The sequence below is a fragment of the Myotis brandtii genome, unplaced genomic scaffold (assembly GCF_000412655.1).
Source record: "Myotis brandtii unplaced genomic scaffold, ASM41265v1 scaffold213, whole genome shotgun sequence".
In the NCBI taxonomy this organism is placed as follows: Eukaryota; Metazoa; Chordata; class Mammalia; order Chiroptera; family Vespertilionidae; genus Myotis; species Myotis brandtii.
This window is the reverse complement of record NW_005357962.1, coordinates 871,236-884,358: the sequence shown is the minus strand read 5'-3', so window position 1 is coordinate 884,358 and position 13,123 is coordinate 871,236. Positions and strand designations below refer to the sequence as shown.

Sequence of the window (13,123 nt, the reverse complement as noted above, 5' to 3'; positions counted from 1 at the left end):
AACTCTGTTCAGCGGGGTCAAGCTAGTAGCTTGAAATTGGCCGCTGTGGGAGTATTTACACCACAGGAATCAGCAAATGTTCCAAACCAAGGCTCTTTTCCCCCACAGAAAGCCAGGTCACCAACAAGTCCCTGCTTATACTGGTGTGTGAGGAAAGGTTTGTACCCCGAGCATACAAAGTAGCAGTTAAGAGCTTGGATTCTCATGCAAAACTTAATGATGACCTTAGGAAGTTACTAACCTTTCAGAGTCTTTGTTTCCTTTAAATAGAAAAAATATTAATGGTATTACCTCACAAGGTTGTTATAAAGACTAAAAAAAAAAGACAAAAAAAAAGACTAAAAGCATATGAAAGTGCTTTTCCAGGACCTGGCATATTAAATACTCAGCCAACGTTGTTTTTACCAACACACCACAGAAGACATAGCTAGCCTGGTATGTCACAGTACATAAGCCAGCTCCTATCATGGACCCATCTTTCTAGTCACTATCTACAACCCATGCCAGCAATGTTCCCACTCCATCCTGTGTCCTCACACACCCGTTCCCCTCTCCTGCCCCCAATACGAACTGGGGACTGGAAACAAGGGGAAAGATCTCTGAGCAAACAAGGTGGCATCGAGAGACCTACAGGCTTCCTTTTGAGGAGATTGGTCCTCAGACCAGCAGTGATAGCTGTACCGTGTGTAATTAAGGTGGACAAGTCACAAAGCTTGGTTATCTTCTCTAGTTTATGGCTGCCTGCTCAGAGACAATAAAGTAGGCAATCTAGAGGAGAGATCAAGGGACAGAAGACAAACAGCCAAGGGGAGGAGCCCAGAGCAGCTGGAGAGCTTGCAGGACCCTCACTGCCTTTCTGTTGCACCCCAAGAGCCTCCTCGAGTCCCAGTTCAGCAGAATGCTGACCCTCAATGCTGATGTGCTTGAAGAAGCCAGAGAAGACCTGGCTCACTCAAAGGCAGGATATGTGTGCAAAGCAGTTTCAGAATATTTACGCCACCCCCCCTCCCCCAAATAAATAGCTGAAATAAAAAGTTCTGGATATATATTTTGGTTTCTAGAGAAATCTAATCATCCAAAACAGAGCATTTCTTTCTTTTTTAAAAAATGTTTTGATTTTTTTTTTTCTTTTGAGAGAGAGGAAGGGAAGGGATGGAGAGACAGAAACATTGATGAGAGAGAAACATCGATCAGCTGCCCCCTGCATGCTTCCTACTGAGGATTGAGCCTATAACCCAGGCATGTGCACTGGTAACCTCTTGGTTCATAGGCCAATGTTCAACCACTGAACCACACCAACTGGGCAAAATGGAGCATTTCTTAAAGCGGTCAGACAAAGGGATTTCACCATATTTTCACAGAGACGCATACTCTCTAGACCAGCGGTCGCCAATCTTTTGGACCTCATGGACTACCAGTGGTCTGCGGACCACCAGTTGGTGATCGCTGTTCTAGACCATCCAGGAGGGAAGCAGTATTAAGAAATACTATCACAGTCTGGCCTGCAATGTTTGGTTTGAAGAACTGAAGTACATTTAGGTTGTCATTGCTGCCTATTTTTAAAGACATCAATGGCCCATCATAACTGTTCATATAATTTACCACCTGATGTTCATGCATCTGTGAGAGTGCAGGTGCAGACCATATTTTGGGATGGAGGAGAGATCGATAAAGAATGTATATTAAGAGAAACTCTTAGAAAATAATGGGTTCAAAACAAATTAACAGATTAAAAAAAAAAAAAAACTAGCAAAAATAGCATGTGTGTGCCCAAAGGAGAAAAGTAACAGTTGATTAAATTTGTTCCATCAAGAAACCTCCCCAGAGACAGAGAGATTGAATTTTCACCAGCGCTGCTGGCTTGGCAGGAGCTGGGAGGGCGGGAGCTCCCGGGCTTCCCTTTGGGGAAAGGCTGGAACCAACTGCCAAAGAACCGACAGCAGGATCAGCTCATCTGCAGCCAATTCCTGACACACGGATGCAGTTAAGAAAAAGCCTGGTCAGTCACGTTCAGCCCTCCAGGCTGAGATAGCCGGGTCGAAACAGCACTTTTGAGTTTTGGACGGCAACTGGGTACAAATGAGAGATTCCTAAGAATGAGTGTCACGCAACATAAAAGGAAAAAGCCTGACAGCTTGCGATGCTGAGCGCCTTCTACTGTGAAGTGTGCACTGGTTCTCAGCTACTGGTGCAAGATGTTTGAGATGCTATTACCAGACTTCTCTATCTGGAACAGCAACTTCATAAATTGAGAGATGTAAATCCTGGGAACGGTCCAAGTGAGTCATTCTTTCCAGCTGCTGCCGCCACATGCCGAAAGGGAGCTGTCCTGAATCAGACTTGCCGTGGATGGAACTTGCAGCGTCGCATGTAACCTAGTGCTCCCACATCACCCTACTCCCCGACCCAGGAGACCTTTCACACGGCACACAGACCCAGCCCTGGACCCTCAGGCTCAGCTGCACAGGCAGACCTACCTCCGTGGGGTGCAGTCATCATGCGGGGGGATAATGACGACCTTCACCGTGACGGACGTCCTCAGGAGATCGATCATCTGCTCGTGGCTCAGAGTGGCCACCGCCACCTTGCAGATCTCCACCAGCCGGCTGCCCTGCCTCAGCCCTGCCTGCCAGGCGTAGCCGTAGGGCTCCACGTCCGCCACGATGCCCTCGTAGTTGACATGGAAGCCAAGCTGCCCTAGCCCATTCCTTCGCAGAGTCATCTCCACGGACTCACAGCCTTTTGACACAAACTAGACAAGGAAATAAAAGACAGCCTGGTTTAATGAAATGGGATTAAGTGTGGACAGGAACTGGCAGTACATTGCAAACAGGGTCACTTCTGAATACTCTGCTGCCAGCTGAAGAGCAGTCTGGTTGTTTCCCCTTCACTGGTCTCCATTCATTAGGCCAAAAGGAACATATTTGTTGTATCCAAAGAACTCAATAGCTTCACCGAAGTGACAAGGAAACCTCTGACAGAGACCCACAGGGAGCTGGCAGCCAAGAGAAACCATATTCTGCTACTTATTTTGTCCTTAAAAACATTCAAGGCAGCAGATACCCAATCAAACAATTCTTTCAACAACGCACGCAGATTGGCTGGGCTACATCATTGGTCACCAAGGCGGTGGGATCACACCATGGTTTCCAACACACACACAGTAAGTGTGTCTTCCCCTGTCCTACTGCTTTTCTTTCTGAAAAATGATGGAGAATGACTGTCAGGTAAACTTGGTGTTGCTTCACATTGTCAAGGGGGGTTTGCAGAGGAGCTGATAAAAGCATGAGCCTCAGTGACTTGGCTCTGGTCCGTCCTGGAAGTTTTGTCAAAGGGAAACTGCACGTGGGTTATGGGAGGAAAGACTCACCTGCAACCTTCTGACAATCTCCTTGATATCCTCATTGTTAGTGAAACTCTCCACCGAGACACATTCTCCTCGCTCGTAGAAGATTTTGAGGCTGGTGTCAGTTGAAGTCCACCCTATCACGTCTCTGCAGGAGCAGTTGAAAACCACGCTCTTTGTTTCCTGTTCGATGAGGACGATGAACTCATTGGAGACCCCGAGAAGGCAGTCTATTTCCATAGCGTTGGTGTAGTCCTTAGCGCGGATGGCCCACACAATGGCCCCCATGCTGCTCAGCTCAGCTCCTGGGTACGGCTTAGACTTTTCCTTCTTCTTGGAGGCCAGAGAGATGAACGGGAATTTGCCAGAGGGGTCAATAGGGGTATTGGTGACATTCTTTTCGGCCAGATCCTTCAGGTATTCCTGGCGCGTCCGAGTCGCCATGGCCCGGAACTTTTCTGATTTGTGAGCAGCGTTTTCCGCATTTATCACTTTGGCCAGAAGGAAGTCCCTGAACACATTTGACTTAGGGAAAGTGACCCCTTTGGGGATGGGAGGTCCAAAGGAAGGCACATCTCTGGACCTGGTGACGGCCACACTAAGAAAAAAAGCAAAGATCAAAGAGAAAGAGGCTGGTCAACACTTTGCAGTCTCAAAGCATGAGAATAAAATACATTTTCTCTAAGACAAAGATGTCCCTCGAAAGGAAAATAACTGTCACTGTTCCCCAAGAAATAACGCACATTTCTGCTTACCATGAGCACACTTTTTCTTTCATTCAACCACATTAGAATTTATAGAACACATTTTCTTCCAGGCCATAAAACCTCCCAAAAACTTAAAGTAAAAATATTCTTTTCATTAACAAATGGTAAACCAAATATAACTCCATAAAAAAAAATTTACTGACTATTCTTCATAAAAGACAGTATTTTAAATATCTACTGATTCTTTCCCAGGGGAGTTAGTATAATCACATGACCATTCAGAACAAGTACAGATTCTGTAAGAACATTAGTGCGGTTTCCATTTTAGATATGACACTCCTAAGCGAATAGCTAATCATGAAAATACCAAAAGATGCATGACGTAAGAGAGATGTATTAAAATTTCTTTTTAACTAAACAAACATTACTTGTTGGCCTATGCATCAGGCATTATGCCACCAAATCAAAAGCATAATTTAAAAATGATAATTGACATTTGAGTAAGGTATTAAAAAGATTTTGATCTTTAGAGTTATAATAGCAATAATGCTTTAAAGTCTTATTTTTAAACTGAGCTATTCTTTGTCCACATTCTCTACTTTTGGTGTTTGACAATTTGTTTGTGAGGAGAATGTTTCCCTTTTCTCATTCCTTTAAGCAAAATTAATCAAAGAAAGCCTATTTGACACTTCTCCTGTACATTGCTAAAATGGGCCTAAGCACCATACGAGAATCTATAATAACCTATTATTTTTTTATTTCAAAAGGGAAAACACATTTCCTAAAACAACAAGAACAACAGGAATTAAATAAAAACAAAGAGGCTGTGTGTTTTATATCATGTCCCAAGGTCTCATCCAAGACCTCAGCAAAGTTTGAGAGGGCTAGAAGTGATGATCCTAGCAGAGCAAACATCCCTCTTTTCAAATTACCTATTTAAAGTGAGTCAATTATGCAATTGTAAAGCAATAGAAAATCTATAGAAAATCTGTTTCTTCTGAACCCCCAGAATGGAAAGAAGATTAGAGAGCATGCATCTTTCAAATTAAATTGAAGAGCTCCGCTTCATTATTTTATCTTTCTCTATATACTTACATATTTGGCTATTCTTTTGTTTTTTTATTATTTTATTTCTGTTAACTCTCAACTGAAATATTTTTTTCCCACTGATTTTGAGAGAGAGTAGAAAGGAGGGAGGAATGGGAAGGGAAAAAGAGAAAGAGACACAAAAACACTGATGTGAAAGAGACACATCTATTGCCTCCCACACACGCCCATGCAAGGCTGGAGATTGAACCTGCAACCCAGGTACACTCCCTTGACCAGGAATCGAATCTGGGACCCTTCGGTGCATGGGCTGATGCTCTAACCACTGAACGCACCAGCCAGAGCATGGCTTTGCTTTTCAAAAAAAGATTGCTTCTTGTCAAAATAGGATAAGTTGAAAACAGCAATTTCAGGACACATTTTATCTATCCTGTCAGAAAATGCCACCAAATGGACTGTCTGTTGCTTTTCAGAAATTTATTATTATTTTTTAAAGACTACCTAGTTCACTTCATGACAAAGAAAGTAGCAAGCAACACTCCATTTTCTAACTGGAGAAGAGAATTTGAAGAAACCTCCATATGTAGTATAGTCTAATTATGCAAGTATTAGAGAGGCAATTTTTCTTGTCTACTGTGAACTCTCTGGCTTGAATACTGACAGCTGTATAATTTAAATTTGATCACGCTATATATTTTTTAAGTCAAGCAAAAGATGCTAAAATCCAGATTTGCTGGCTTTTCTAAGAGGAATCCTGTGAGGATCCAAAAATATTTAACATCTTTCATTTTTAAATTGGCAATTTCTTTTCTGGCTAATTTCACTTCAAATCATTATTTTTTTCTCAAGAAGCAGCTGTGATTTTATTTTAAATAAGGAGAGGAAAATGCTTAGGAGGGGGTGTGAATATGAACACCATCTATGCACTTAACCCTTGCACTCACTGGCTTCCTACAGATCTATTTATTAACTGATAGAACTTGAGACAAACAGACTGAAAACCCACCAACAATTAAAAGCCTCTATGAGAAAAAGAACTGAATCCTTAACCTATAATTACCACTGATTCACCATGGTAGGGAGATAAATGATACAGACACTAAAGTCAGTTTTGCATCATTAGAAATAGAATCTTTACTGAAGAAGATGAGGAAGATGATACCCTAACATGCTCTTTTCAAATAAAGGGTTCTGTTTTGGGTAAATCTAACATTTCTGCAAGGTTAAGAGGTCATTAAATTAAGTACCACAAATTCTGAACTCTTGATAATAAGGCTGCCTAAAGCTAAGCAGGAAGAATATTTTGCCTCTTAAGAAGTCTTTCCAGAATTTCAGTTTGCTGTATACAGACTCTTAAAATGTATTAATTATAAATGGTTCTTGCTATTTTTAAATAGCAGATTCCAAAGGGCTTCTGCTTGGTGTTCTCACGTTTGCCTTGTATGCAATACTGTATCTCCTTAGGATACATTCTTTAAAATTATAGCCATGCCTTATTTACTCAGAATTGTGGAGGACTAGGATGTTCTACTCAAGAGGGTTATCTAGAGGACAGACAGAAGTTCAGAGGCTGAATAGTTATGAAAAGTGAACATTGGATGGAAAGAAAACTTGGAGTATTCAATGTTCCTCAAACTCTGCCAATAAAATCTTGAGTTTCATCTTGGTTTTACATTCTACTCAAGAATATGTTCCCTTTTACACAAAATATGTTCTGTCTCCAAAATCTTGGAATATGCCTGAGGGGCCAGGAAGGTGCTCTGTGTCTTACTTGGTCATTTGTCATATCCTTGAACCTGCGTTTGAACAGCTGGTATGGATTCTTCCCTTCTCCAGGAAACAGACCGGAGAAGTGAAATGATTGCCCAGAGCTTGTTCGGGAGAGCAGGATTGGAATCTGAGCTTCCGGACAGCTGAAAGCCTGCTCTATGACAAGACCACACTTATTTCCCCTGGAAGAACATTTTAAACTTCCCAGTCTTAAGGTACTTGCAAAAGGGACCATCCATAAGAGTCACATGGCAAAGAGACCACCCAAAGGCTGTTTATAGTGGGTCTGGACCTTGTAACATTTGCTGACATCAAAGACCTTGGAAAAAGTAGCACTACTTGATACCCAGAGCCAATTTCAAGTTGGGACTGTTATAGACACATCTGAACAGAAGCCTCAATGGAAAAAAGTGAGAATAAGACACCTGGACTTTTGAAACACCATGGGAACAGCAGTAAATTTCTAGCCCAAAATTTAAACGGAAGGGGATTTAGCATTAAAACAGAGGGAGTTTCCCCTTCTTGGAGCCTGGATCAGATTTCCGGCTGGTGAGCTTCCTAGAAAGAGAAAGCAGAGCTGGGCAAAGGACAGGAAAGACGGTGGAAAAGCAAATGTGTGCCCATCATTCGCTCCCTGGGGCTTTCGACTTCCCATAGCATTCACTAGCCAGCACTCGCTGAACACCCACTATACACTGGGCACCGGGCTGATGTTGAGGATCAAGGATGAGATGGCGTAGGCTCAGCCCTCCAGAAGCTCCAAGTCTGGTGGGCGCTACATCCAGTGGTTTGCATGCTCCCCTGGGAGTTGTGGGGTGTACTGGAAACACTAGCAAAGGCACTGTTGCTAGTCCTGGGAGGTAAGGGGAGCCCTCCAGAGAAAAGCAAGCAGGAATTCATCAGATGAAGGAGGGGCAGGGGTGTGTGCGAGGAGAGACATTCCTGCCCAGAGAGGAACATGTGCAGAGGAGGGGCAGAGTACAGTATGTTCTGGGAGCGGTAAGTAGCTCCACATGTCTCAAGAATGAAACGGGGGTGAGCAGGGGACTGGTGGAGGTGCCAGTGGAGGCTGAGCGACAGGAGAGGCCAGATCCGCAGGACTCGAGCTGCAGGCTGGGCTAGGCAGTCTGAACTTTTCCCTAAATGGTTTAGGTCACACACGAAGAGTGACATACTCAGATCTGTGTCTTAGAAAGTGCAGCTACATTGGACAATAGGAATGCTAATTAATTATGGCTTGGAATAGACTTTCTGAAAGACATTTCCACCACTTGATCCACTTTGATTTTTCCCGCTAGCTGAAGCTTGCATGTTTATTTTTACTCAAGAGAAGAAAAGGAAAGGGGCATTTAATGTGCGTGTACCACACTCCCCGCCGACGTCAGATACTTTACTTATGGGATTTAACTAGATGTCAAGCACCCTTCCATGCACAGGAAGGGAAATTTAAGATCTGAGAGGCTGAACAATCTGGTCTGATTCCAAGTGCTTTTTGAGCTACATCACACTCGCTCCTTTCAACATGTATTACATTTTAACCACTGGATATGGAGATCTTTCTGAGAGGAGAAACAGATTTCTACCTTGCTAAATATAGTTACTTACCATAAATTAACATTTATTTCAAAGACTCAGGATCATTATTATTATGAACACATTACTATACTAGTTCTAAAGTGAATAATTCTTTAATTTCATAAAAAGTGGGTCAATGTTCCAATTTTCAATTGTTTAAGACATTCTAAGATTTATTAATAGTCTTTTTTTCTCAATTGATCCAAATAAGGCCCACACATTGCAATTAATTAATTTCATCTTAAAATTTTTTTTTTCTGTTTATTCCCCTCCACTTCTCTCATTTTCTGTTTTCCCTGCAATTTACTTATTATAGAAATTAGGCTGTTTATCACAAAAAGTTGTCCAGAGTCTGGATTATGCTGAAACAAGCACCCTCTGTCTTTTGTATTTCCTGTAGTTGGCTTCTCTAGAGGTTTGGTTGGATTCAGATTCAATTTGGGGGGGGGAGGGGTAGGACTAATTCATTCATGGGGTTGTGTTCTCCCCTTATGCGACACATATTTATCTCTTTTGGTGATATTTGCAGCAGCCTTTCATAGTTAATGTCTAGATCCATTAATTCCCTAGTTGTTAAATAAATGGTGAAAAAAAATTTTTCACTGTTTTTGCAAACTGAGGCCCCTCAGGGTGAGTGAAGCATATTTGGTTTTTCCCAAATCAAGTGACCCTAATCTGCAATGCTTATTGAATTTGTATTTTTGATGTGAATAGTTTTCTGCATCTCTCTTATCAGTAATCACTTATTGATATTTCAATACATCCTGGGCACTAAATAGCTCCTTTATCTTCTTGATTTGTTGCTTCTAATCTGCTCCATCAACTGGATCAGAAAATTACACTCATTGTCATAATATAAATAAAATAATAGAGACCAGAGGGCTCTCTTATCAGGTATGGCACAAGCTTTAGTACACAGACGTAGTCATTAATTTCTTAGTTCCTAGCTGTCTACTACTCAAGGGCAACTGGCTCTGGGATTAGTTTGAGTTAGTCAGTTTTTCCTATGTAAACTTTCCAGAGAGAGAGAGAACGCTCCGACCAGGGCCTCATTCCCTTATCTACGATAAGGATTTTTCTCTCTTGGTTCCCTTGTTACATCCCAGGGCCTAGAACAGTACCTAGCACATAGATGACAAGGGCCGTCAAGAACTGGTGACAAATAAATTAACAAAAACAAGCTCCAAACTTGTCTTTTTGAGATTATCTTGTATGTTACATTGGCTACATTTTCCTGAGACTCTGTTTACAGTGTTCAGTGTTATTTGATGGCCTAGCATTCTAAGGGCCTCCACTGGCTAGTAAGCTTTCCTACAGTAGTAGCCTTCTCACGGTATTTTCCACCTTCCTGTGACTGCGCTTCAGTGTATACTGCACTCCTGGCATTAGTTCTTTTCCCCATTGAATTCCATCCATCTGTGCTTTGAAATACACACTAAATCTCATTTTCTCATTAAATGCTCCTTGTAACTTCAGCCTATACTGAGCCCACATTCTTCTACACAATTACAGCAAGAAGCTCCTTTGAAAAAACCACTCTTAAACTTACCACAGTACAGACACCGAGTAGACATCAGTGAATAATGAGAGTACTCACAGGGGAGAAAGTTGGGAACAAGAGCTTTTAAATGATAAAAAGCAGTCCGATTACTCTACATCATGGAGTGATATTTACATAAATTTAAATAATTAAATAAAATGTGATAACTATTAGTATAAGGAACATTAAATAAAATTAGCATAAGTCAATGTATTGCCATACTTTTCAACCAAAGTACTCCTAATGCAAGAGGCCTATAAAGTCATATCCCTAGGAGTTTGGGAAGAGGCTGGGGTATGAGAAAAACTCACAGGTATAAAAATTCTTTGAAGACCCACATTTTATTTTAAAATTGATAAAAATTTCTATGCTACTTCATAATACTTTTCATGAGAAAAATAAACCCCTTCACACCCATTTTGCTAAGCATTAAAGGCCACATAAGAAGTGCCCTGTTTATTCTGGGCTTTGAAACCTCTCCTGACCTCACCACGTACCCCAGGAAACGTGCCTACCTCGGCTGGAGAAGGAATGAGAAAAATTAATGCACCTCAAGTTTACAATAGGAAAAGATCACATTTTAGTGTCTTGTAATTTCCTTCAGTGATGTTACAAACTGATGTGTTGGCTTGGATTTACAAAAGGGCAAAAGTCAGTTTATAAGCAATGAATTGGACCTTCAAACAAGCTTGGCCACTAGGAAATTTCCAGACTAACCCACCCATGTGACCAGCAGGGGTGTGCAGTGTCCTGCAAAGGCTCCCAGCCTCACATGGTGGGTTAAGATCCAGGCGACAAACTAAAATAAGAAAAAGTCAGCAAAAATCATGATCTTCAGGCTGGAGGTAGGGTGCTGGCTTGAAAAGAATCAAACAGGTGTCACCTCCTCAGCTAGCCAACTGTTGAAGAAGATGAAGACACCTTCCTGCCTCCTCAGTCTGTGTAGACTTGCACGTGTGGCTACTGAGCTCCCCAGGTGGCCAGTGTGACCAAGGAGTATTACATTATATTAAATTCCAAAAACTGACCCTCAATTCACCTATTCGAAAGCTTGCATCTTTAGAAAAATCTGAGCATGTGAGTCTACTTTTCCAACTGCAAGTTCTATGAAATCTAAAAGCAGATTATTTCCAATGAAAAGCATCCTGAAATAAGCAATAAGTCTAAAATGTAGCCTAGATTTCCAAATCTAAGTCCACAAATGCTTTGTCTAAATAAAATGCTTTCCCATTGAAATATAGGGCAAGCCACATATTAATTTTATATGTGTAATAGCCCTGTTTTTTAAAGTAACAAGATATAGAAAATGCATGCTGTGTACTGGGTTCATGCAAAGGATTTCATGCTTTGAAAGCTAAACCCTTGTGAATGGTCACTAGGAAGTTTGGGGAGTGGGAACCTAGGTAGTTTCTTTTAAGAACCATTCACAAGGATTTAGCTTCCAAAGAAGCATGCAATCCTTTGCATGGACCCAGTACTCAGCATGCTTCAAGGGAGTGGGGTATTTTCTAAATGCAGTTACCCATCCCATTATCAATGCCCTGTGCTTACTCTTACTCCACACCTAACTGAAGCAGCTTTCAGAGGCCAAGTCCTTGAGGAGAGGCTTCAGATCCAGGTCTTCCGTGTTTGCATTTCCACCCCGAGCCTAGGAAACCAAGACCTCCCTGGTCTTGGGTTTTCACTCAGGGCTGGCGTCTGGAATAGCTGTCACGTCACTAGCAGGGCAGCAAAGACCCTGCTTCACATGGATGGGAGTGAGGCACTGAGACCGGGCTCGGGAACCAGACGCAGCGTGTCTGTACCTCGGCTCTGCCCAGGACCAGCAGACCCCAGGCAAGCTCTCCCTCTCTGGGCACTTAAGTTTCCTCATCTGAAAGTGGGGATGAAAACAGTATCGACCTCATAGGTTTTTTAAATGAAGGAATACATGTAAAGTGCCTAGACTAGGGCGGGGCTTATAATAAGAATGCAAACACGCAGTTACTGTGGAATGCGCAAGGATGGTGGCAGCCAGCATTAGTCCAGAGTAACCTTTACTTGTTTCGTTCCCTGAACTTGCCAGCTCTACACCTATAATTAACTTGCATCATACCTGGAGTTAGAGAGTTGTGGATCTCACCACAATCCAACTCCCAGTCTGTGTTGCTACTTCCTGCATAGGTGGCTATATTAATTCAAAAACAAATATCCAAAATAAACAAAGCCTCGTCTTCCAAATTTTAGGGATTAAGATATAATAAAATTTCATATTTTGAAAGGATAGATTCACATTAGAAACATCTTACTGAAGCTGGAATATCCTTTCACATCTTCTTGGCACTATGCCTCCATCAACCCAGCATCTTATCCTCATCACCAACCCCCTCCTGTATTCTCGCCACGGCCTCTGTGGACAGATGCCTGAATTCTGAGACTCGTAAGCCTGGGTCTGTGAGGGACACTGAAACAATTCTACCAAATGTGTGACTAAGCCTGGAAATGCCTGTAAGGTTGCAGCTGGAAATGTTAGAGTGAATCAGTCCTAAGCAAGGGTTTGGGCGTTTTAAATATTTAGTAATTAAAAAAACAAACAAAACAACCTTCTCTACTAACTATGACCATTCTTCTTTGCTCTTGCCATACCAAAAGCAAAATATAATTAGCAGTATGAGTAATTAGTTGGGGACCAGATGGCATGGATGAAGGATACCACCTAAGGAGGAAGTGCAAATGGAAACAGCAGGTGTCTAACCAAACACGTCTGGGAAATGTCAATGCCATCAGGTTACGTCATCGTGTGAATTAAACCATCCACTGGCACAGTTTAAAGGCAAAAATAAATAGTAAGAGAGTCCCCACTGCCCCTTCAGAGAGCGGAGCTGGAGGGGCCTTGTGTGTGACCCAGCCAATGCCCACCAAGCCACTGCACAGCATCAATACCTGTAGCAGACACTGTCCGTGCAGGGGTTGTGAACCCTGACGATGACGAAAACGTGCTGAAAGTGGGAGCGGATGTTTTTTGGGCTGAATGGCTGTGCTCCAGGCTCTTGGAAAACAATTGTTACAATATCATTTCCAATGTGCCGCTTCCGTAGGAGCTAAAAGAAAAAATAAGCAAACAACCTAAATGACAACGCTTGGCTTCTACCTCCTCAG

The 13,123-nt window shown here is 42.2% G+C and overlaps 1 protein-coding gene across 16 annotated transcripts in view; it reads right to left on the bottom strand.

Annotated features, from left to right (window-relative positions):
* Positions 1–13,123, bottom strand: part of SIPA1L1 (signal-induced proliferation-associated 1 like 1) — a 330,175-nt gene that overhangs the window by 65,914 nt on the left and 251,138 nt on the right. For all 16 annotated transcript variants that reach the window (XM_005865778.2, XM_014539293.1, XM_014539298.1 and 13 more), the window contains 3 exons: positions 12,908–13,065; positions 3,371–3,944; positions 2,478–2,752 (listed from right to left, as the gene is read on the bottom strand). In XM_005865778.2, coding sequence (XP_005865840.1) covers positions 2,478–2,752; positions 3,371–3,944; positions 12,908–13,065 — 1,007 coding nt within the window. The remainder of the gene's footprint in view (positions 1–2,477; positions 2,753–3,370; positions 3,945–12,907; positions 13,066–13,123) is intronic.